Raw genomic sequence first — 22,920 nt, forward strand, 5'->3', positions numbered from 1 at the left:
TATTGTAACCAGAGCATTACGTAACTACTTTGCATAATTTACCACAAATTTCAAAGTAGGAGAAAAGGGCACAAAGCAGAAAAGCAAAACAAAACGAAAAGAATATACAAAATAAAAACATTCATCTTATTCCTAAGACCCAGGACTTGTGAGAGACTACTTTTGGGAAAAGTCAAGATGGAAACTACCCGAAGGTAAAGACTTTTCTTCTATGTAGGTGACAGTCAAGAACCTGAAGCATCTTCCCTCCCAAGAGGCGGTGGCGTATACGCAATGTAACTTGCAGTGTTTACAACAATTTGTCACTTTTCTCGCCTGACAAGGAGTAGCGCAGTGTATAAAGGGGCATTGGTTAGACATACATACCTACATAGATGGGGCAGATGGGCTTGATAGAGGTGGTTACAGGGTAGAGGTGGCAGACTTGCAGTCAGACAACCACCGCTACCTAATTTGCATTTTAATTTAATTTTTTCCATGCCGCAAAATGTCAACAGACAACACCAAAAGCAGGCAAAAGCAGTCGAGTCACTTGCAGACATTTTCCTTAAGTTTGCTTCCAGTTTCCTTCAAATACCAAAAAAAAAGGAAAAGGGCTGAAAATACCTCGCGACTTGTGCTCCTGTCATTTGTTGTTTGTTTGTTTGTTCTTGTGTTCTTTCGTTTGTTTGTTTGTCTCTTGCCTCGTTTTTCTTGGCGCACTTTTAATTGAGTCTTGCATATGCATGAAGTTCAGGCAACTCAATTAAAGCGATTGCCTGTTTGAACTTCAACTTCAATGCCAGTAGCCAAGAGTTTGAACTTCCGCCAATTGCAAAATCATAAAACTTACCATCATCGATTGTTTGTTAGTCGTAAAACCTCTGATATTGTATGGGGCATAAAATTTCGATTTTGTCATAAAATATTAAACCGAATACATAACATTTAAGCAAATACCAAGGCAATATTTATGATGGCAACTTGTTGTGGTCCCGCACATTGCCCTCAGGCTGTAATAATATTGCAAGGAAAATCGTTGTCTCAGTCTTTTTCAACTGTAAATTTAAAACATAGGAAAAATGCAAAAAAAACCGAAAGAACAAGTGGAAAACAGAAAAATGTCAGAGCAACCAATCGTGCAACCATTATTACCTGTTGGCTGAAAATCGACAATGGCCATGGCCACTTGGGTTTGTGGTTGCATTCCGCTCTCGTCTACGTCACGGCTCATAATTTTTTTAATTTATGAAGTGTAACTGGGACGGACTCGACGGACGTCTCGTCTGGCCTGACAATGTGCGGGAGCGAGCAGACAAGTTAATAATGGTTTTTCACTTTGCAAAAAGAGCATGGCAAAAAATGAATTTAAAGCAAAATATTTCAACCAACTAAAACAATGCATTTGAAAATCTCGAGTCAAGAAAGCTAAGGAAGATTATCATTTAGACTTTCTTTGGGTTGACAAGACTTTAAGGGTTCTTAAAGCTGGCAAATGATAAATATTTATCTCACCTCGCTGGCTTAACCTTGCATTGTCACACATCATTTTTGTGGCATTTCGTTTTACGCTCAAGTAGAGCCAATTAAATATATTCTCACTCTCTCTTTTTGGTACATTTCCATTTTACATTGCACAATGTCTGTTATTGTTGCTGTTGATAAAAGATTGCACACACATACATGTATGAACACCCACACAATGGTGGCTACATCTCACAATTCCACATTTATGCATGCGTTCCCCATCGACACATTGCAACATTTTTCGCAGTGTGTAATGCAAATTGCGGCCAATGCGGTAATTGCCGCTCATTATGGTCAGGCAAATGTGGCCGCCCATTTGCAACAGGGCCATAGACCCAATTCAGACACGGAGCAGGGACCAAACTGATAAGACAAATGCACGGCACAGTTGCCACCTGCCACGCCCTTGCGCCCTAACGCCCCCGAAATGCAATGCTTTTAATGCAATTTTTACATTTTGCCCCCCTCTTCCGACTCCAATATTCAGTTGCAATTGCAATTGCCATTCCAATCGCAGTCCAAGCAAGTACCCGAGACCCCAGGACGAAAAGGATCGTAGCCAGAAATCGGGATGCATAAGTCACTTTAATGGGCTTTCAATGAGGTGCGGCGTGGCGTGGTGCGGTGGTTCAAAAAATATTACACACAACATTACGTAAATGCATTAATGGCATTTTAATGTTAAGGTACAACAACATCCCAGCCAGCCAGGACCCCATCAGATAGCTTGGTTTCAGGTACAATGGGTTAAAGGTTCGGATGCTGGGTGCGTGTCCTTTGGCATTTAAACTATGCAAATTAAAAAAAAAGGAACCCAAAAGTGATAAAAAAAACTTTAAATTACTATAAAACAGTTGACAAAACTTTAAACCACAGGCGCCAGTAAAAAGGTATAGCAAATGTGATGAAAACCCCCCCCCCCCCCTGCCTAAGAAAAAAAGGCAACAAAGGGAACTAAGTGAATTTACACCCACACACAGACACACACACACACACACATACATGCGTTGGAAAATTCAAAAAGTGAAAATGATAAATTATTTTTGGGAAAATGCCGCAAGTATTTGGTGCTTCATGCCAAGGATCTCTCTGGGTCTATCTCTCCTTCTCTCTCTTACTCTCTGTGCTTCTCCCTCACATGGACTTTTTCTTCTAAGATGGCTGGCAGATGTGTGAGTTTTTCAGAAAAATTTTAAATCGTTTTTCGTGAGATTTATTGTGGCTCTGGTTAACCGCTCTGTTGGGATAGAAGAGAATTATGCGACTGCGTTTGTCATCTCAGCCAAAGGAATTTCAACAATTTACACCTTAAAGTCCTTCACACACACACACACACACGAGCACAACACATCAAACTTAATTTGCTGGAAAATTTTAAACAATTAAAACTGGTCAGGACATTTGGAATTAATTTCAAGCCACGAAATGAACTTTGACACCTCATGCAACAATTTTGCGGTTGACAATGACCAAGTGAGGGAGAGAAAGGGTCCAACCTTTTTTTTTTGGGGGGGTTTTCATTTATGTGCTGTTACGTTTTGTGTGTGAGTGTATGTTTTTTTTTTTTAGAAATTTAATGAGCCCAGACCGATGTCGGCAGCAACATTATTATTTCAAATAAAAGCGCATTATGCTGGATTATCAACTGGAGAAGCAAGAAGAGTTCACCAGAAAATAATAAAAAAAAACGTAGAGAAAAAGGTAGGAAATTGCGAAAACTTAATTTCCAGCTGGTATGCCATGTATGTCTGAATGTTCCCCATACATAATACCCCTCTAAAATCCCACATACCACACACACACACACACATACACGCACAGGACTTGGGACACTGGACATGGGACACTTGACCATTCCTCGCCCCCAAAAAATGAACAGTTGTCCAACCTCATCCAGCCATGAGTTTTTGGGCTTAATGAATGAACATTGGTTGAGGGGAATATTTCTCGTATGGTTTCGTCCTTTCTCTTTGCAATTAAATGTGAAATGTTGAAAATAATTTACATTACGTATGCGCCCCGTCTAACGGCTTATCTCAAGCAATTAAGGTAGTTTTTCCTACCCATCAGAATCAAGAGAAAAAGGATTTTATTTACCAGCAGCATTTGCATAGATCCGTGTGTGTTTTTTTTTTTTTGAAATTTAATTAGTGCAAGGATTTAATTATGTCATCGTCAAGTTGGTCACCAAAAAGGGTGCTTAATATCCATTGAGGGGTGGAGACAAAAAGCATTCACCAATTGAGCTGGTGGAGAGGGAAAGATGAAGCTTGACTCCAGGGCCAGATTGCTCAATGGAACATACAATTTTTATTTGCATTGGACATCAATTTGTTGGATTTGCAGTAGCTCAACAAAAGGATCTGTGGACTATAGTCTGCAGCAGTCAATTTACCTGCATTGTCCTGAGTGCATTTTCCCAATTTTTTTGTGTGTTTGCATTTTTTTGTTTCTTCTCATTTTTGTTGCATTGTCATTGGCGTCAGTTACTTTTGTTTTTATTTCATACATATTTTTCACACTTGAGATTCTTTTGGGGTTTTTGTGTTATTTTAAATGCACAAAAAGCGGCGCTGACAATGAGCGGAAATGAATTATGTTTGGTGGGTTTTTGAGCTCCACAGCTCCAGCTTCAGTTTCAGCTCCATCTCACTCACTGGCTGACTTGGGCCTGCCACCAGGAGCCTGGGCCCACCGCTGAGGTGGCCATTGTGCATTGTGCGAGTGCATTTCGTTCTTGCACAGTTTATTGTTGCTACGCAGCAGACAAATAAATCAATGACAGCGCGACTTTATTGTTTTGGTCACAAAAATATTGCTTTTATATTATAAAATAACACACAGCCCGATCCCAACCCCTCCATACAGCAATTCCCATACTCTCCATCTACAGTGCGTTGCACTTGTCGGGCCTATTGGGCCCCCCCGATCGCATGCGGTTGATAAATAATAAAAATACCTATAGGGAATGGTTGTCAGTTAATACATAGCAAGGACCAAGGAGACACCGCGCCGAAGGGATATCGGTTCAGTGCTGTGTTGATAGGAGACGAAAGCCGCCACATCGAATGGGGCTTTTATATTTTACAATATTAAATGTGCTGCGGTCTGGTCAATCTATTGACAAATTTTTGAATGATGATTGCCGCTTGCCAGTTGCGGTGTGAAATGTAATAAAAATCCATAAATTATCCAATTTGAGGACCGAGATTGCTTCACATGGGCATAGAGCATTGACTTGAAACTTAAATAGAAACTATCTCAAAGTTCTACTATAAAGATGAATTGGTTTTCTTTAAAAGAAAAGAATATAAATCGTATTTCATCCTAATATCTGTTTCATATTAGTTTAATACGTTTTTTTTTTTTAGAACAGTCGTTAGTCTTATGTATACATAATTCCTATAACTATCATTGCATAGCAGTTTCATTTCCATTTGTATTTTTTTCTCAACCATGTTTTAACAATTCAAACCACAAGTAGCTTTGCCTTAATCCAGTTAAAACGCTTCAATTTAAATACCGCTAAATCAACAACTGCCACTTTCCATTTGAGCAAGAAAAAAGCACAAAATTAAATAAACTGTGAGTAAAATTAAAAGTAGCAAATGGATGAGGAAACAGGAATACACCTACAGGATCTGGTCTGCCCTTGTGTCCCCTCATCCACATCGCATTCGTCTTCCATTTGAGCGAGTTTCGGCAACACATTTTTACGCTTCTTTTACTTCATTTTCAATGCATTTAACTTGAGTGACTCTTTAATCCTTGTAAGTATCTTAGCCAGAAGTGTGCGTGTGGTAGTTAAATCAGGCAGGGGAAAGGAATGGTAGACTCTCTAAAGTTGCTTGGGCGTCTTTTTTCTTTGTCGTCTTGTTCGTGTCGTCTTCTTGTGCTACAGTATTTATTTACCTTGCGCCTTTTGTGCCCACGTGCAGTTGCCATCGACTAGAAGGACTTTGTACTTCAACTTCCACTACCAATTCCTTTGCTGTCGTCGCCGGAGCTACGTGTTCTGGCCCACTCCCTTGAACAGACTCGAAAATGTCTGCCACTTGGCATATTTTAAATACATTTCATGCGCTCCTGAATTTGGTTTCTTGCTGCTCAAGGATATTTACTTCTTGAAAATATGTTTACTCGTGTTGTGCATATTTTAATCGTTTACTTTACCAAAAGACTTTCCGGGGATTGCCTTTACGCTCCCCTCTGCCAGTGGCTCTCTCTATATATATGTATATAGAGGTTTGTGTATGTGTATGCATAAATGGCTATGTGTGAGTCTATCTGTGGCCCTGTTTGAGTTACGTTTAAGTTAAATAAGCCATGCAAGTCCTTGCTTCCTGTTTGGGAATTTAAGTCACTCGACCAGGCTATAATATCCAAGCCACTAATTGCAAACCAAGCTGCGACATAAATTAGCCATCGCAGAACATGGAAGCATAAATAATAAAAGCGAACAAGCTAATAGAAATATACGCGGCAATTATCTCACGTAGCCAGCATAACGGGTCCTGGACATTTATACACTGCAAGAAAATTGGCTTGCAATTGAATTCTACGGACGATTTTCAAGACTATACTTACTTATAATTTAGGTTAAAAGTTTGTCTACAGATCAAGCTGATCTCATTTCAGAAGTCAAAAAAAAAAAAATAGATCCAGTTTCATCAATTGAAAGACTAAAATCTAGTTCAAATAATTACACTGTGATAGTCGAAAAAAAAGACATGGAAAAATTCGAAAAATTATAATATAACCATTTAATCAAATTGAACTTTTATACCCTTGCAAAAATGGTATATTTATTTTGGTCAGAAGTGTACAACGCATAGAAGGAAGCATTTCCGACCATATAAAGTATATATATTCTTGATCAGCATGACGAGACGCGATCATAAAGCCGTGTCCGTCCGTCCGTCTGGATCAACGCAAACTCCTCCTAGACTGTTAGAGCTACAGAGTTGCATGTAGACGAACACGAAATTTGGCAGATTTGTTTATGGGTGTAATAAACTCACCAATATTAAGTTATGACAATAGCTCAGAAAATAATGAAGTTATTGAGAAAAGTCACTGTTCGTGACTTTGGCGACTTCGGCTGAATCCGAAATATACAATCCCTGCAGTATATACAAGCCTACGGCAACTTTGATGAAAAACTTCCCGAAAAAATTTTGTATGAAACCATCGTGATAACTTAAAAAACTAATGATGCAGTTCGATTCGCAGGACCCGAAATAGGGTGAAACTATCGAATTTTGCCATGTCTTTTTTTTTTTTGAAAAAAACTATCACAGTGTTATTTTGCGAGCAATTTTGTTGAGTGTGCATTGTTTTTGGATAGAAGAAACATAACCAACCGACATTGAACAGGTGTTGATTATTTATCTGTCTGTTGCCTAGACTGGTCGTCTGGTTGTTTGGGATTCTTTTTAATGAATTCTAATGAGCTGCAGATACTCGAATACTTTGAAAAGAGCCCGCGGTTATTCGTTAGCTCACACGATTCGCCTCAACGCGCTGCTGTGGTGGGTTAGCTTCAAAATGTGAATTAAAGTGGTTGGAGGAGTCAAATGTGTGTGTGTGTGTGTGTGAGTGCGAGTGTGTTTGGGGGTGGTGGGTGGCAAAGTTTAGCTCTTAAAATAGCCAAGGGGCACAGAAAGTTTTCAATGAAATGTTTTGCTATTCTCAGCATATATGGATGGGAGTTAAATGGGTGGGGTAAAGTTTAACTTACGTTTGCTTTAAGATGCCAAAACTCTTTTTATTCGTCATTAATTTACATATGAATACGACTTGGCAAGAGCAGACGAAAGGTAGATTGTTGTCTCATAAACAACGCCAACCCCGACTCAATACATCCCGAAAGCCAACCCCGCCAAAAACTGGGGTTCTTAGCCGTCTAAGCCTAATTTCACTCTTTGATTGCGCAGTTTGTAGTCAAAGTTTTTTGGCCCACCCTTCCAGCCATGGCAAACGAACGACGTCCAAAATTATTTCAATTAAGTTTTCTTACAAACAGCTTGAACTTCCTGTTACCCCACCCCATTGCCGCCGATGCCCACTTGTCTCTTGGCCATGGTCTTCTGCCTGCGGCTGGGACTTACTTTCATTTATTACTTGGTAAATTTATTGTCAGGTTCGATGGCTGGCAAAGTTTTTATTGCACGCGGACTGGTGTGTTTGGCTCTTTTGTTTTTTGACTGTTTGTTGGCTTTTGATTATTCAAATTAAGCTTAATTGTTAAGGTGGCCATAACGGTCGTAAGACATTTTGGAGTTTAAGTGGAAGTTTTTCCGTTAAAGAGTTCAGGGAGTTAGAAGCTAAGCTGAATTCTAAGCTAGATGCATGATATGAGGTAGCTAAAAGATAATGCTAATTTATTTGTATTACAATATTATAGACTTGCGGCGAATCATCATTTCTGTGGCCTTGATTGATTTAAATTTGCGCCATGTATGCCAAGTGAGACCAAAGTCTTCTACATAGGGACCATTCAGGTTGCTGAAAGTGAAGAAAAGATTGAAAATCAGTCCCCTATGTCTTGTGAACATTTGGATTAAAAAAGTGTCACCTTTTGCCACAATTCGAGTACCACCAACCACCTCCCATTTCTCGAGCACAGTTATAGCCCAGCCAATTGTCATTATCACGATCCCATGTGGTAAACATGTGACCCACACTTTCCGACATAGAATCACCAGCTTCGCCTGAATAGGCACCCAAAGATTTCAGCACATAGCCCGTCTCCTCGCCACCAATGGCAAAGTTATCATATCGGATATATGCCGTCGCATTGTCATGATCCTCCAGATGTATATATAGTTCATGTGGCTCAGATGTTGTTATTTTGTGTATGGCTTCCAAGCCAAGAAAAAATTCATCAGATAGATAACCAAAACCATCTTTATATAAAGACCAAGTGACATTGAAATCAACTTGATCATTGAAACGTTTCTGGATGAGAGTCCAGCCTTCAGGAAGGCAAACCAGCTGAGTCGTTTTCCAGTTGGGTACTCTTATGGTTTGAAGTGCATATGAATTGGAATAGACAGAACACGAGGTAGGTACTTGTTTTAATTCAGATTGAAGCGATTCTATTATAGCATTCAATGCATCAATTTCCTCTCGCTTAGTTGGAGTTCCTTCACATTGTAAGAGTAGAAAACCAATCAAAATTGGAAATAATCTGTTTGCCATGTTGGCAAATGCTCTTCTCGGCGACTTTTACACAACTAACGAGAAAGAACTGTTATTTCAAACCTCGAAATTTTAATCTCCATACTCTTAAGAATAAAAGTTCTTTGATTCGTTTAGCCAGTTTGATTAGCAAAAAGAAAACGTATCTTTAGGTTATTAGTTTTACTTAGTGAATTTGAATTCTATTGTTTTTGAACTGCACTTATTAAAATAATCATTCGATTGCGAAAAAGATATATGTATATGTTAAATGTGTGATAGCGTATTTAAATATCAATATATTTAATATTATTAAAATGTGACTCAGAATGCTTATCAGCACAAAGATGTGCTTTATGCAAAAACAGTGGACAGAAACTTCCTTATCAGTTTTCCCTTTGACACTCTCAATCAAATAAAAATATTATATTATATATGATGATAATTGCTCTACGTAATTCTTCTGAAACCATTTCATTATCTGTTGAGAGGGAAAAATCCTAAAATGGTGTCATAAACTAGCTAACTAACAATTTCTCTATTTTAAAGTCAATTCATATATTTATTCTAACCTCGATATGCAGTTTACATGCTTCTTCAAAACGGAAACGTTTCTACAGTTAAATTTTGTTTTTCTATAAAACCATTTTGCGGTGTACCTTCTTTTTTTGTCGAATTCACTGCCCCATCATGGTCACTACAAAAGCCGTTCCACTTCAAAACAGTGAAAAGCTTAAAAAAAAAAAAAAAAAAGAGAGAGAGGCAAATTTTTCTACCCTTCTCGTAGATAAAGTTGTTGACCAACGAAAATGGCGCGAAATTCGTACATTAAATGGACTGAACTTCCGGTTTGGTGAAAGCGGCCAGTAACATTCACATCGAGTGGCCAACTGGCAACAAAAAACAAAAAATTTTGGGGGGGAAAAGGCGACAACAACTGCAAAATTTATGCCCATCGGAATAATCCATTTTTAGCGCCATCAACCAAAAATATTGGGGTCGTCCATTGTTTCCGTGCTAATTGTTTGAATTTGATTTTGTTCTCAATTTTTGTTTTTTTTTTTTGCATTTTACACTCAACCTATTTGGGATTGGCAAAAGTGAAGAACAAAATCTACTATGCCCAGAGAGAAATTTCAACTAATACTCGATAGAATATTTACTCCACACACACCTTAAGCCACAAATATTCTACCCCCAAAAAAAAACCGAAGAAAAATGTTGAAATGGGACACAGCTGTTGGAAAGGTTTGCAATTATTTTGCAAACAATGAAATTGTTGCTGCGTGTGCAAACATAAAATCAAATTGTATCTACGTACATACGTATGTATGTATATCTCTATGTAGGTAGATATGCGGCAGCAGCAACAGATACAGATACAAATACATTTGCCATTCACAGTCTCACTGAGGTAGGACGCAGATGGCTATCGAGCATTTGCCTTGATTTGATTTCATTCGGTTTTACCTATTGAACCCAGAAGAGAGAGAGAGAGAGAGACCGGGACACCAAGTGGGACATGTCTATAGATATGCAAATGAAGGGGAGTGAAACCCATCCAGACAACAGGTGATGGGCACATAAAAACATTTGTCAAAATTGAAAATCAATATACTATATACGAAATAATAAAAAGATAGAGAGAGATAGAGAGACAGAGAGAGAGAGAGAGAAGTGGTATTCCTATAAACAGTGCCTCATGCAAGCCAAATAATAAAGTGCAAATTGACAAAAATAAATCAAAGCACTTGCTCCATGAAAACTAAATAAATTAATCACTTGGCCGTATATCAAAGTAAACAGATCATGACAAATGCTTCATGTAAATCGTGCAAAACTTACCAACTCCTCGAATTTAGATGCAACAAAACATTTTTACACACACCTCTTTTACATTGTTTCTCTTCTAAATAATATATTTACACTTTCTAATACTCTTTAAAATAAAGTATAACTGTTTAGTTTTATTTATTTACAATTTTAAAATGTTTTCAAACTTACAGTAACTTAAAGAGTTTAAAGAAGACCAGAAAACCTTTCTTATATCAAAATATTTATATTAACTACTTAATTTGTAAGTGTATTTAAAAAGTCGCCCAAAAATATGTAAAGCTTGTTGCTTTTTATGCCGTTTTCCATGGCATAGCTCTGCTTTGTTTTAATTAAAATAAAATCTTTGCCTCGTTTGTCGGCTGCACTTTTTCCACGTGAAATTCCCCAAAAGTTGGCCAGACGACGAACGACAAAAACATAGCCGCTGTCATGTTCGCTTGTCTAGCAATGTGTAGCTAAAGTCCGTTGGCCAGGTTCGCGCATCTGTATCTCCATCTCTGAAATTTTCTTCACTGAATTCGATCCTAGCACGTCTGGGCTAAGGCATAAATTATGCTTCGTTCTTGTCGCAGAGTTTGAGGTGCCAAAGGTATGCACTGACACACACACACACACACAAACAGAAAGACACTTTCATACATACTTTTGTAAAAGAGAACAACTCAGGAAGACAATTTCTTGGCAAACAAATGCATTTCTTTGCCTGCTTGACTTCATTGTCAGCCCAATGGACTTTTAATTGTCCAACATGGCATATATAAATTTTATTTTTTGTGTAGACTTGCGCGATTTAAGATTTTCTAAAGCATTAGATGTTAATTTTCCGCAGACTCTTAATGGTCAGCCCAGCATCGAGAGGGATACAGGTGGCTAGACAAATTGTATTATGTATAACCACAAATGTCTAATGTTTTGTCGTCTCTTATGGACGTTTATCCATTTAACCAAAAGACAAAAACCAAAAACCAAAAATGTTGAAAACTCGGAAAAAAGTTGCTGCCTGTTGTTGTTGTTGTTATTATTGCTGGCATGCAGCCAGGCTAGACAGTGTCTCTTCTCGTTCCTTTAAAATACAGTCCAAAAAGTTTCTCCTACTCCATCGGTGCCAAAACTCACTCATACAAACTCACACTCACACAGAAATGTTTTGCATTTCAAATTGCATTTTAATCGCATTTCAACCTGAAATGCCATTAGACATAATTCGTTTAGCTGCATTTGTTGTCTGTCGTCGTCATTGTTGGCTGCAAATCATTTCGATATGATTCCGGCATATAGAGATGGAGTCCGAGCCAGAGAGTTTCATGTCCAACTTCATGTTACATTTACATTTTGGGGGCCTTCACATGAATACAATTGCCAGCCGCACGTAAATCAACTTTGTCATTGATTTCCACTGACTGGCAAATGTTGATTTCGATTTTCTATGCAACTGTGACGAACTGTCCAGATTATGCATTGCCTCCCTTCCCCCCATATTCCTCCTTTATTTCTCTCATCCAACTCCTTTCTTCCAGTGGATAAATAGATATGTATGTATGTCCTCTTACTGACATTACGATGCCAGAACCAAACTCACATGTCAAATTTGTCATTTTGTAATTGATTGTAAGCCGAATGGCTCATCAAGTTGACATTTAATCAATTTACACTCAAAGAAACTGTAACTTGCAAGCAGAGACTACATATTTCGTTTTGCATTTATCAAGTCTCAATTCTCACAGTGTATCTGTTCGTTTATTTCCTAGCCAAGCAAATCTGAAAGCGTAAGACAAGTGAGTATTTTGCACCTTTCAACGCTTCTCTCTGCTTCACAGTTTCTTAATTTGAAAAAAAAAACTACTTTGTTGCATTCACTACAATGGATTATAATTAGAATACAAGGTAAGTGGAATCACAAAGTTGTTGAAAGGCGGGTCGGTCATTCGCACATTTCACGAAAATTTAAATTGCTTAAATTCGTCACATTATCGATTTTCACAAGAAATGAGAAAAATCAAAAAAAAGAAACAAAATCACAAATTGACCCTGAGAGCCTAAAAAATAAAAAAAAAAAAAAAAACACGAAAATTTTTCCCAATTCGCTTGACTGCTTACAATTTACGTTTAGCTATTATTTAGATTCATATACATATATGTATATATACATACATCTAGACATTTTTTGCAGAAACATTTGAACAGCTGCTTGAAAAACTCAATTTCCTGAGCATAGACATGCCCATCAAATGCTTTATGATATTCCACCGAAAGACCACAAGTTGAAATTTAACACACGTTGGACTTACACACACACACACACACACACATACACTCAGTTGACCCCTTTGGTCTGTCTGTCTCTCTGTCTGGGGCTGCTGCTACTTTTTCATTTCTCGCATGTAATGTGTGTAATCAAAGTAACAAAATCCAAATCATATTTCCTTCATTGACCACAAAATGTGGGCGGTTGCTTCCACCACCAACCATCAGGCCATAAGAGCGACCAAGCGACCACGTGCAACCCTTTTTTTCCTTCCTCCCCACCCTGTTCTTCCCTCCATTTCGATGGCGCATATAAAACATTTTACTAGATTTATACAATCAATGTTGCCTTACAACCGTTTCTTAACCTTGTTAGATACTTTTTCTTCTCTTTTTTTTCCAGCCGAGCAAAATTATTGGTCTGCGCATATGTAATCATCTCTGCGGTGGCTGAGATATGGTACGGGGGGGACTAGCCTAGCTACTGCAGGACACACCATAAAGTGCACACAATCAAAATGAAATACGTTTTAGTTAGGTATATACTGTAAGTATATAAATCGTTTTCTTATCTGGCATAGTCGACTTGTCAGATGTGATTCAACTACATAAAAAAAGATAATAATTTAAGAGCTTTCCATAAACAAATATGAGGTACGAGAGAATATTTTTATTGTAACCCCATTCTAATCAAAAATCAACTCTTAGTTGTAGTGTATTCAAAAGTTGTTCATGGCCCAACCGCAAACTCAGTCACTCATCCGTAGACTGTGGAAATATTTTTTTTTCGCATATGTTGGCGATTTTTTATTTATTGACATTTTGCTATATTAAGAGGTGTTGGATGTCTGGGGACAAACCCTTGGCTTAGCCCTGAATGATAAAAATGATTTCTCAAGCATTTTCTTTGTTAGACTTTAATTTCAACTTTTGTATGCTTAATTTATGCGATGAACTTAAATAAATGTATAGTTATTAGGTTTAGGGATAACTTTTAATATAATGAATAGTAAAATTCACACAAAAGGTCCGTCAAGTGGATGATAAACAAATTGCGAAAAAGTGCCGAGTCATAGAATTTGTCTATGATGCTCGCACGGACACGAACACAAACAGATATGGATAAGTCTATAGCTATGGATGAAGAAGACACGTTCTCGAGCGGTTAACAGGAGTTCATTATTAAAAGTTTTTAAAAGCAGATAAGTGCACAGACTGATATGGAGATGGCCAACTCCCGTCCAAAACGGCAAGCGATAACGATAAACCTAAGCCCCATGCACACAGTCACAGTCTCCGTGGGCGCCAGCCACTTCACCTCTAATTGAAACATTAAGTTGCACATCACGTACCCGGTGTCAGACACTAGACGCCAGCGGGAGGATGCCCTAGGAGTATGCTAAAATGTGGCTGCGGTTGCTCGGTTGGGTTTACCTAGCCCTCAAGTATCTACTCGCATCTCTACGCCACTCAGCACTTAATTTTTTTCGTGTTGGCATTTTAAAAGGGCATTTAATTTGCGTATAGAGTTAGTGCGGAAGACGTGTGCGAGGGGCAATGTATTGGTGTAAAGTGATTATGCCGGAAATTTGTTTGTCTATGACTGTTCCAAACAAAAATTTCTACAAAATTGCACTATATGTTGCAATAGAATCTCATAAAAGTTAATAAATATATACAAATTATGATTAATATATGATCAGATTTTTAGACAATCGAGTTTTAAATTTTAACATCAGTTAATTGATATTACCAATCAGCCAAAGAAAGTATTTTCAGTTCATGAATTATTTTCTGACCAGGCAAGGCCGTCTGAAGATCTGCTCACGTTCCCGTATCCATTTGTTGCAAACTATTAAGCATAAATCGTGTTAAAATTGTTATATATAGATTTGTAAATGATTTGAAATTTACCCCATTTAGAACCAACTATCACTGGGCAACCTGCATGCAGTGTGTCTCGGTTGCCTTCGCCATCGTCTTTCAGATTATACCACATAATGGCAGATCCTCGTTTGGGAAAAACTGCCTTTTTGATTTCTGGAAAGACTGTGGCACCACCCTGTTCCACATCATTTAACTAAGGGAAGATTTAAGTGTTTAGTTAGTCTATATTTTTCATTAATATAAAATCTACTCACATAAAAGAGAACTGTTGCAATTCTATCGCCGTTTATTTGGGTTATATGCGGACCCTGGAAGCGATAGTTCATTAGGTGTTTTAGTTTGTCTCCTGAAACTTGTTAACATACCTTAGTCGTATTGAAATAATCGAAATGCTTAACATAGTATCCACCTAGACCATAGTTCATAACTTGTAGCATTTCCGAGCCATTTAAAACGAAATTAGTCATATCCATAATACGTTGATTTAGACGTTCTGTCAGTTGATTAAAGGTATCTAAAAACCAAGCCAGCTTCGCCGTCCGCGTCTTAGACAATTGATCAGTATTTTTGGTTGAATTATAGACTCTTGCTCTTTTTAGTTGTGGCTTGGCCATTTCTTGCAGTTCAGCTATCTCATTGGGCGAAATGACATCGTGATAGAGTACCATGTAAGGATCTAGGCCAATTAACTCCATTTTTAGTGGCGCCAGACGTAGGAATGGAGAGCTTGTTGTATTGTAGATGCAATACAATTTCGCATCAGTTAAGGCAGGAAACTCACCACGACATCCTCGTTCGAAGTCCCCCACGCTTTTGTTAAACTGGTTAGAAATGGTTAAAATCTAATTTGACATAGTTTACATGATATTTCTTACTGGCTTCGGTTTAATGTTGGGTTCATTTCTTATCAGTGTTTCGATTTCCAAACGCCTGCGTATGAGTTTAGCATCAAATTTCTTGTCTTTAAGTGCTACATTTATAACTTGTACAGCATCTTTATAGCGATCTATTAGTGAATAACGAAAATGGCTTGAAGTCGTAGAAGTCGAAATATAATGTGAGAGACTTACTCAATTTAACAAGGACCTCAGCATAGAGTAGCAAGACGTCCGAGAAATCAATCTGCAATGGAACACCCACTGGATTTTGCTTATGGTTTTCAATAGTCAGATATAGCCAATCACTAGATGCTCCATAATTCTCTTGATCGTAGTGATATTGGCCAATTGCATACATATCCAAAACACTTAATCTCGCACTGAAATTTACAACATTTTTGAGTTTATAGTCTCCATTATAATTTTGTCTTTACTCACTCATATTGTTTGCCATTGAGGAGACCTTTGGCCATGTCTGTTGAATTCAGTCCATAAGTAGTTTGTATGAGTTCAAAGCCGTCAGAAGCCTCCTCAAGATCTGTTGAGGTCGGTAAAAATTCTCTGTGATCTTGTAAAAAATCAATTTCTTTTGTGCCAATTGGTTCGTCCATGTACAATTCCCAGTTAATCCAATCGCGATTCATGCGACGAATTAAAGAAAATGCAATTAATGGATTGCTCAAATACTCTTCTATTGAAAGTGCTGCCTTAGCGTTTTTTAAACTCATTTCTGCTATTCCACTGAGTTTCAAAAGAAATTAATTTGATTATTGTTATCACAACTTGAAAGTCTTTGGATTTTACCTGCGCACTATTTTTAGTTTTGATTCCAATTTGTCAGCATATCTATTTAGATTATCAATCAATTGCGTTTCGAGCTCTAAAAGTTGTACCATTCCAGCCACAGATGTGGAATGACTTTTCTCAACAGCATCTTGTGCTGGAAAAAGAGCAAGAGGATATAGTAAGAGCCAAATGAAAATGAATTTTCTGGAATAGTTCATCATAATTTGTTCATCTGTTTATTTCAGTCTTGTTAATACGTCTATGTGGCCAAAACAAATGTTCCACGCATTCAAAAATATGTTGCCAAACTAATAAAAGAAGTTTTGATTCACAAATTGGGGGAAAAAAAACTTTATTTCTAGTATCTGAAACAGAAGTGTTACTGATTGAAATTTAATTGTTGTTCTTTGCAAAGCTAACCTTATTTGTAATACATTTGAATCTCGTAGTACACATAGTTTTCTTTCAGTGCAGCTGACAAACATTCTGTTCGTTGTGTAGTGTGAATCAGCGTCTAGAGTTTAGCTCAATGAACGTGCTGCAGACGAACAGTTTAGTTGACCATGATCGTGACTTCTTATCAACAAAAAATTATTTCGTTTTTCTATTTTGTGTATACCTTGTACTTATAAATATAGTATTCTCAATTGGCGTTTGAATTTGTGGTTTAGTTATGGAAATAACTATCACTAGCTGTCGCTGTTAATGATGATTCTCGATGAAACTTTTCGAAGTTTTCGAATAGTTTAAAGTAGGCTTGTTGGGTTGGTTGGATTTTCATTTATTTTATTTGGCCGATGAGGAATCGGATGATGTTTACATTCTTAAATTTTTTGAGTAATCAATCGACATCATCGTTGGCTTGTGGAGTTCTTTACATGCTACATGCTACCATTCATATAGTAAATTCACATAAAGAAGAACAACAATATTTGGTCATCGTTTTCAGCTTTAAATTAATCTATTACAAAACTGTTTCAGCTTTGCGTTGGCCATTTCAACAATTTTGTTATCTACTTTAACCATGAATGATTTCATTGAAATGAATTTTGTGTAAAACCTAAAAACCATTTTGTACTATATACATACATACATATACATATATAGACGCTCACACCCAGCCACTGGTTGTACAAAGGTAGGACTTTAGATTTTTCACTATTATGAACGCAATTCAAGGATGCCAAATTTAAAACAATTTTTTCTTGCCTTCCGAGTGGGTTTTTCTGCTTAAATATATATTTTTTGGAAATGTATCTACTTTTATTAATGCTTATTAATGTAGTATTAAAAGTTCTTTTTTATTTTTTGAGAATCACTTTTTAATGAATTATAGTTAATTATTTTCTGACCAGGCAAGGTCGTCTGAAGATCTGCTCACGTTCCCGTATCCATTTGTTGCAAACTATTAAGCATAAATCGTGTTAAAATTGTTATATATAGATTTGTAAATGATTTGAAATTTACCCCATTTAGAACCAACTATCACTGGGCAAGCTGCATGCAGTGTGTCTCGGTTGCCTTCGCCATCGTCTTTCAGATTATACCACATAATGGCAGATCCTCGTTTGGGAAAAACTGCCTTTTTGATTTCTGGAAAGACTGTGGCACCACCCTGTTCCACATCATTTAACTAAGGGAAGATTTAAGTGTTTAGTTAGTCTATATTTTTCATTAATATAAAATCTACTCACATAAAAGAGAACTGTTGCAATTCTATCGCCGTTTATTTGGCTTATATGCGGATTCTGGAAGCGATAGTTCATTAGGTGTTTTAGTTTGTCTCCTGAAACTTGTTAACATACCGTAGTCGTATTGAAATAATCGAAATGCTTAACATAGTATCCACCTAGACCATAGTTCATAACTTGTAGCATTTCCGAGCCATTTAAAACGAAATTAGTCATATCCATAATACGTTGATTTAGACGTTCTGTCAGTTGATTAAAGGTATCTAAAAACCAAGCCACCTTCGCTGTCCGCGTCTTAACAAATTGATTAGTATTTTTGGTTGAATTATAGACTGTTGCTCTTTTTAGTTCTGGCTTGGCCATTTCTTGCAGTTCAGCTATCTCATTGGGCGAAATGACATCGTGATAGAGTACCATGTAAGGATCTAGGCCAATTAACTCCATTTTTAGTGGCGCCAGACGTAGGAATGGAGAGCTTGTTGTATTGTAGATGCAATACAATTTCGCATCAGTTAAGGCAGGAAACTCACCACGACATCCTCGTTCGAAGTCCCCCACGCTTTTGTTAAACTGGTTAGAAATGGTTAAAATCTAATTTGACATAGTTTACATGATATTTCTTACTGGCTTCGGTTTAATGTTGGGTTCATTTCTTATCAGTGTTTCGATTTCCAAACGCCTGCGTATGAGTTTAGCATCAAATTTCTTGTCTTTAAGTGCTACATTTATAACTTGTACAGCATCTTTATAGCGATCTATTAGTGAATAACGAAAATGGCTTGAAGTCGTAGAAGTCGAAATATAATGTGAGAGACTTACTCAATTTAACAAGGACCTCAGCATAGAGTAGCAAGACGTCCGAGAAATCAATCTGCAATGGAATACCCACTGGATTTTGCTTATGGTTTTCAATAGTCAGATATAGCCAAGCACTAGATGCTCCATAATTCTCTTGATCGTAGTGATATTGGCCAATTGCATACATATCCAAAACACTTAATCTCGCACTGAAATTTACAACATTTTTGAGTTTATAGTCTCCATTATAATTTTGTCTTTACTCACTCATATTGTTTGCCATTGAGGAGACCTTTGGCCATGTCTGTTGAATTCAGTCCATAAGTAGTTTGTATGAGTTCAAAGCCTGCAGAAGCCTCCTCAAGATCTGTTGAGGTCGGTAAAAATTCTCTGTGATCTTGTAAAAAATCAATTTCTTTTGTGCCAATTGGTTCGTCCATGTACAATTCCCAGTTAATCCAATCGCGATTCATGCGACGAATTAAAGAAAATGCAATTAATGGATTGCTCAAATACTCTTCTATTGAAAGTGCTGCCTTAGCGTTTTCCAAACTCATTTCAGCTATTCCACTGAGTTTCAAAAGAAATTAATTTGATTATTGTTATCACAACTTGAAAGTCTTTGGATTTTACCTGCGCACTATTTTTAGTTTTGATTCCAATTTGTCAGCATATCTATTTAGATTATCAATCAATTGCGTTTCGAGCTCTAAAAGTTGTACCATTCCAGCCACAGATGTGGAATGACTTTTCTCAACAGCATCTTGTGCTAGAACAAGAGCAAGAAAATATGGTAAGAACCAGATGAAAATTAATTTTCTGGAATAGTTCTTCATAATTTTTCTTTCGGTTCTTGCGGTCTTGTTAATGCGTCTACGTGACGACTTGAACTGGCAACCAACTGTGTTGCCAATTTGCCAAAGAACGTTCAAAAATCGGTAAGATAAATATTTTATAAAATAACTATGCCGTGATTCTTGATGTTTTTTTATACCCTTTTAAAAAAAGTATATCAATTTTTGTGAAGCATCTCCGACCACATAAATTATATATATTCATAATAAGCACTACGAGACGAGTTCATATAGCTATGGACATCCGTCCGTTATAGACCGTTAAAGCTACAGATTTACGTTTTTTTATTATTTATATTGCAGAGGTTGTACATATCGGATTCAGCCGGATATGATCACTACATCAAATAAGTCCCATACAAACGGCAAAGTCAGGAACAGTGACTTTAAGTAATTGTCATTAGAAATAGTATTTGTTAGTTTTGTATCCCTTTAAAAAACTGTGCCAAATTAAATCAAGATCGGGTGGCTAATTAATTTAGCTCCCATTGGAATGATCGGTGCTAAGCTATTGTCATAAAAGTTAATATTTGTTATTTTAAGTCGTGTACCTTTTAAAGACTGTGCCGAATTTGAGAAAAATCAAATAACTTTATTATATAGCTGTCATATAGGCAGACGATACGCTCCAGCCTAAGATTTAAGGCCGTACTTTCGCGAATATTAAACTTTTTATATAAATCGTTTTTCCATTTTGTTGGCTATTGGTGAGAGAATAGTAACAGAAAACCTTGCAAGGGTGTACAAACTTCGGTGCGGTGGAAGTTCCCGGATCTCTGGTTTTTGTTTTCGTTTTCACCTACCCGAGAATTGATAAGCTCTACACTTTTGATAGCAAGTGCCACAATTTTAATTAAAACAAAGAGCATTGCCCAATTGCACTATTCAAAAAAGTTGCTCCACACATACAGAGAAGTGTAACCAAAAAGATAAAAACACTTCTGATCCACAAATACACTTCTGATCAAAAAAAAGCAATTTGTGTCTAGAATCTGCAACAGACGTGTTGCTGATACATAAATTATTGTTGTTCTTTGTATAGCTAACCTTATTTGGAATATATTTTAATCTCGTAGTACACATAGTTTTCTTTCAGTGTAGCTGCCATACATTCTGTTCGTTGTGTAGTGTGAATCAGTGTCTAGAGTTTAGCTCAATGAACGTGCTGCAGACGAACAGTTTAGTTGACCATGATCGTGACTTCTTATCAACAAAAAATTATTTGGTTTTTCTATTTTGTTTATACCTACTTATAAATATATTTATATAGTTTCTCGATTGGCGTATGAATTTTTCGTTTACTTATGGAAATACCTATCAATAGCTGTCGCTGTTAAAATGATGATTATTGATTAACCTTTTTGAAGTTTTCGAATAGTTTAAAGTAGGCTTGTTGGGTTGGGTTGATTGGTTAATTCGTTTGAGTTTTTCCAGTTTAGTTTTTTATTTGTAAGTAACCGAAATCATGAAGTATCCGCCACCACCACCGCCAACTGTTCAGGAACCTGAACCAGAACGTGTTCGAGAAGGAACTGGTGCAATGCGTCCGTTTTTCTTTGTGTTTTATACCCTAGAGACAGTGTTCAATATGTTCTGCATGGCATTTCATATAACTGGATTCATGTCTGTGGACTTAAGCATGTTGGGCTGGGAGAAAGAAATCATTCACTATTTCTATTTGATTGCATTTTATGTCTTCATGGTGCTGACTCTCTTCCAAAGTATTAACATTTGTACCGGTCACACGCCCACCCTTCTCATGGAGATCATAAAAGCTTCGGCCGCATCATGTGCCTTCACATTGATTTCACTGATGACTATGTATGATGCCGAACGGGATTTTCATTTATTGTATTTGGGCGATGAGGAATCGGATGACGTTTACATTAAAGATAAACCAGTTCATCCATTTTTCAATTATATGCGTAATCAATCGATATCATCGTTGGCCTGTGGAGTTCTTTACATGCTACATGCTACCATTCTGATCGATGTAAAGATCACTGCCTCCAAGGAGGAGAATATTTACCGTGATGAAGAGAGCGACTATATGCCTATACCGCTGTATGTCTTTGGACAATATGTACAGGCCAAGTTGGATTCATATGAATGGTTTCAGGAATTTCGTGACAATAATCTTGTCAATTTATAAGTAAGGTTATAGTAAATTCACATAAAGAAGAACAACAATATTCGGACGTCGTTTTCAGCTTTAAATTAAACAATTACAAAACTGTTTCAGCTTTGCGTTGGCCATTTCAACAATTTTGTTATCTACTTTAACCATGAATGATTTCATTGAAATGAATTTTGTGTAAAACCTAAAAACCATTTTGTACTATATATGTACATACAAACATACATATAGACGCTCTCACCCAGCCACTTGTTGTTGTACAAAGGTAGGACAAAAAAAGGCTTTAAATTTTACACTTTTATGGAGACGCAGCCTGCGTCTATGCCTGTGTCTGTGTATATGTATGTGTATAGGGTCATGTGTCCTGCCGTTGATATCGGCTTAACTTTGCCATAAAACTGTCAGCGTCATGCGTATAGTGGCTAAGGGGGCGAGAACAAATGAAATAAATTTTACAGCCAAATGGACAAAAAGTCCGAAAAGCACACATAGAGAATGAGAGATTTCTTTATACATATATATGTATGTATGTATGTGTGAGTGTGTCGTAGGCCAAAGGCAAATCTAATGCGGACAACAAAAGCACCTGTGACCTGGAAAATCAGACCGAAACCGGGACCGAAACCCGAGACTTTGCTCCTTGCCTTTAAGCTTCCTCAGTTGACCACTTTAAGCCAGACATAAGCAAATATTAAACAAGAATCGCATTTTGTTAAGCATTATTGTCTGTTGGTTCCTTTGCCGCTCCGCTTCAAATACTCCCCAAATGATGTTCATCAATTAAGTGTCATCAATCATCTCTGAGCAAAAAATAATAAAATAGAATGGATCAAAATCATCGACAGCGACAACAAGCAAACATGTCACGGTACAAAATATCGTTTAACCTAAAATGCTAAAACCACAAAAACCTATTTACTTTATTGCCAACAATATGCGATTGGAAAATAAGTAGCGCAAAATGTTCTTAAATGGAAAAGAAAAACACTAATTCGTTGGAAAAACACTAATTCGTTGGAAAAAAGAAATTATTTTAACAGAAGAGAAAGAAAATCTTTTCAGATTTGTTGAAAAAAAATAGTTCTACTTTTCCTTTTTTTTTGTTTTTTTTTTATGACCAA

At 37.0% G+C, this 22,920-nt stretch overlaps 3 protein-coding genes across 7 annotated transcripts; 1 reads left to right on the plus strand and 2 right to left on the minus strand.

The window, feature by feature from the left end:
- Positions 1–7,863: 7,863 nt before the first annotated feature.
- Positions 7,864–8,706, minus strand: LOC26528770 (fibrinogen-like protein 1). Its single transcript, XM_023180393.2, has 2 exons — positions 8,084–8,706; positions 7,864–8,013 (listed from the first exon to the last, which is right to left on the minus strand). The coding sequence occupies exons 1-2, from the start codon at positions 8,200–8,202 to the stop codon at positions 7,899–7,901; spliced, it is 234 nt and encodes a 77-aa protein (XP_023036161.1). The 5' UTR covers positions 8,203–8,706; the 3' UTR covers positions 7,864–7,898.
- Positions 8,707–14,432: 5,726 nt separating this feature from the next.
- LOC6651173 (prolyl 4-hydroxylase subunit alpha-2-like) lies at positions 14,433–19,681 on the minus strand. 5 transcript variants are annotated; one of them, XM_023180290.2, is made up of 9 exons: positions 16,338–16,732; positions 15,972–16,274; positions 15,726–15,913; positions 15,531–15,661; positions 15,437–15,476; positions 15,021–15,331; positions 14,910–14,963; positions 14,683–14,848; positions 14,433–14,620 (listed from the first exon to the last, which is right to left on the minus strand). In XM_023180290.2, the coding sequence occupies exons 1-9, from the start codon at positions 16,538–16,540 to the stop codon at positions 14,556–14,558; spliced, it is 1,461 nt and encodes a 486-aa protein (XP_023036058.1). In that variant the 5' UTR covers positions 16,541–16,732; the 3' UTR covers positions 14,433–14,555. The 5 variants fall into 5 exon arrangements, with proteins under 5 accessions (XP_023036058.1, XP_046867146.1, XP_023036057.1 ...); XM_047011201.1 differs by lacking the exons at positions 14,433–14,620; positions 14,683–14,848; positions 14,910–14,963; ... (4 more) ...; positions 15,972–16,274; positions 16,338–16,732 and adding exons at positions 17,641–17,724; positions 17,787–17,952; positions 18,014–18,067; ... (4 more) ...; positions 19,076–19,378; positions 19,442–19,681; XM_047011190.1 differs by lacking the exon at positions 16,338–16,732 and adding an exon at positions 19,442–19,593 and having other exon boundaries at positions 15,021–15,476.
- Positions 19,682–21,045: 1,364 nt separating this feature from the next.
- Positions 21,046–21,924, plus strand: LOC6651175. The gene has a single exon (XM_002073461.4). It carries the CDS (start codon positions 21,128–21,130, stop codon positions 21,812–21,814), a length of 687 nt encoding a protein of 228 aa, XP_002073497.1. The 5' UTR covers positions 21,046–21,127; the 3' UTR covers positions 21,815–21,924.
- Positions 21,925–22,920: the final 996 nt, after the last annotated feature.

This window comes from Drosophila willistoni, chromosome 3R (genome assembly GCF_018902025.1).
Source record: "Drosophila willistoni isolate 14030-0811.24 chromosome 3R, UCI_dwil_1.1, whole genome shotgun sequence".
Taxonomy (NCBI): domain Eukaryota; kingdom Metazoa; phylum Arthropoda; class Insecta; order Diptera; family Drosophilidae; genus Drosophila; species Drosophila willistoni.